Consider the following 2,487-nt stretch of genomic DNA (forward strand, 5'->3'; position numbering starts at 1 on the left):
TAGATGAAATGATTTTCAAAATAAAAGCAAACCAAAGTAATTACATTTATATCTATATTTTTTTTTAGATAGATACAAGTGGTAGAATGATAATAATGCGGCGTCATGTTTTGTAGCAACCGCTTTCCGCCCCTCCTCTTCCTCTATCAATTTATCTTATTTTCTTCATCAAACGCTCCAAAAAGTTATCCCAAACCGGCGATTCGTGCAAGATGGGTCACAACGCTGCACAGAACACTTCCGGTTCCATCACACACACACACACACACACACACACACACACACACCACACACACACACGGGAGGGTGTACGGCCGAGAAACAACCCACACATTCACAGGCGTCTGTTAAACTGCAGCTTTATTGGACTCTTCGCGGCTCCTCCCACACACACACGCACGCACACACACACATGCACGCACACACACTCTTCTCATAGAGATGAGTAACCGGTCCTGTTGTAGCCGCCGCCGCCGCCGCCACCGATCTCATAGGCCACCTGAGGTATGGAGCAGTCGGCGAAAAAGTTCGAGAAGGCTAAAGTGCACAGTGCGCCGTCGTCCGCCGGCACGGCCTCGGGGTGACAGTAGAGCGGCGTCTGGGCCGCGCCTGCGCGCAGGCCCTCCGCCGGCTTCTTGGGCGGCGGCGAGCAGCTAGTCCACGTCTCCGGGTAGAGCGCGCCGCCGACCAGGTGGGGGGCGTCGTACAGGCCGAGGTCTTGGCCCGCCGGGTCCGCCTGGACCCGCGGGTGGGCGCCCGCGTACAAGTCCTGCTCGCCCGCCGCGCCGCCGTACTCGGGTCCCAGCAGCTCGAAGAAGTCCGCCGCCTCCGTGTTTCCGCGCTCCAGGTCCCTCAGCGTCACCGCGGCGGCGGCGCCGGCGCTGTGAGCCGGCTCGGTGAAGAAGGACGGCGGCAGGTTGCGGTGCCTCAGCGGGGGCTTCTTAGCCCGCTCCCCCCTGGCGTCCCTGGCGGGGCTGAAAAGCGCCGCCAGGCTCTTGCTCTGCAGGCTGGCCTGGACGCCGTCGCGCTTGGGCGGCGGTTTGCTCTGCGCCGGCGGGGAACCCTGCCTCTTAACGGGAGCGTCCGCGGCGCCCGCCGCCGGCGCGATGATCCCCGTGCACCTCTTAATCTGCTTCTGCAGATACTTCCGGTGGTTGACCTTCCTCTTGGACTTCACCGGCTTGTCCAGGGCCAGCTTGATGTTGCTGGAGGCCGAGTCGATGAAGCTCAGCAGGTCCCTGGTGGTCTCCCGGTAGTCCTCCTCGTTCTCCGCCTCGCCCAGGAGCCCGCCGTCCAGGCTCTTCTCCACCTCGTACTCCATCGCCGAACCGGGGAAGCAGAAATTCAGGAACTGCGGGTTCATGATCGCGGCCTGCGCCGCCATCGCCTCTCCGCGGGGGGCTCCTCCCCCCACGCCTGCGCCCGCTCTGGTCCCGGCTCACCGGCTCCCCTCACAGCATGGCCCGTTCCCCGTCCGCTCGGCCTCGCCGCCGCTCATGAGCGCTCGCTGAATAGTCCGGAGCGGCAGTGAGGGGTCGCGGCGGGGCGGGGAGCGAGGAGATCTTTCAGGGGGCCGGGCCCCGTGATGTCAGGACATCGGAGAGGAGGGGCCACGGGGACTTAACTCTTTGCCTGCGCCGGGCCCCGCGGGGGCCGCCTGCGTCCGAGGGGGGATTTGTCTGAAATTCCCCGCCGGGCCGGGGAGACAATAACCTCCGTCGGAGCCGCCGCTCACCCGCGGCCGGAGTGTTTACGTGCGCTCTGATCCGAAAAAGGGCGCCGACGGAGCGGGCGTTCCTCTCTCCTCGGGCGGATTATAACCCGCTCGGATTCCGTCGCGCCGTCCCGCACGTTTCCTGTTTTTGTTTTTAAAAGGGGTTTTTAATCCGGACGGGATTAGCAATCCCGGCGCCACAATCGAGGCTCCGCGCCGGCGTCCCTGTGGGAAAAATCTCCCGGGCCGAACAGATGCCGTCCGTTCCGAAAAGAGGGGGAGGCTTCCCGACCGCTCTCCTGTGTCTTAATCTGGGCCCGAGTCGATTTCGAGCGCATTCCCAGGGCCAGTGGGAATTTCTGCCCTGGCCTGACAACTATTATGGTCTGCCTTTGACATAAAGCCCTACAGGGTCTAAATAGCCCCTATTCTTCGCCCCGGCAGTGAAAGGGAGCTTTGTGCCAGGGATTCATTAAATTGCACCTCACAGCCCCTTCGTAAAATGGCTCTCAATAATGAACAGTCGATTTAACTGGAAAAGCCGCCGGAGCTGTTAAATTAAACGGGAATAAAGTGCGTGTGTGTGTGTGTGTGTGTGTGTGTGTGTGTGAGGGGGAAGGGGGGCGGATAGAAGAAATGTTGACCTTAAGAAATCCCGGGTATGAAACTTCTGCTGTCCACAATGTATTTACAGGAAGTGTGTGTGTGTGTGTGTGTGTGTGTGTGTGTGTGTGTGTGTGTGTGTGTGTGAGCCTAGCTGTCATGAAGCCAGA

At 60.6% G+C, this 2,487-nt stretch overlaps 1 protein-coding gene across 1 annotated transcript; it reads right to left on the reverse strand.

Moving 5' to 3' along the window:
* Positions 1-343: 343 nt before the first annotated feature.
* fam181b (family with sequence similarity 181 member B) lies at positions 344-1,945 on the reverse strand. Its single transcript, XM_086164110.1, has one exon. It carries the CDS (start codon positions 1,382-1,384, stop codon positions 434-436), a length of 951 nt encoding a protein of 316 aa, XP_086020236.1. The 5' UTR covers positions 1,385-1,945; the 3' UTR covers positions 344-433.
* Positions 1,946-2,487: the final 542 nt, after the last annotated feature.

Source organism: Fistularia commersonii, chromosome 18 (assembly GCF_037954325.1).
Source record: "Fistularia commersonii isolate RoL2024-O1a breed Wild chromosome 18, RoL_Fcom_v1.0, whole genome shotgun sequence".
Lineage (NCBI taxonomy): Eukaryota > Metazoa > Chordata > Actinopteri > Syngnathiformes > Fistulariidae > Fistularia > Fistularia commersonii.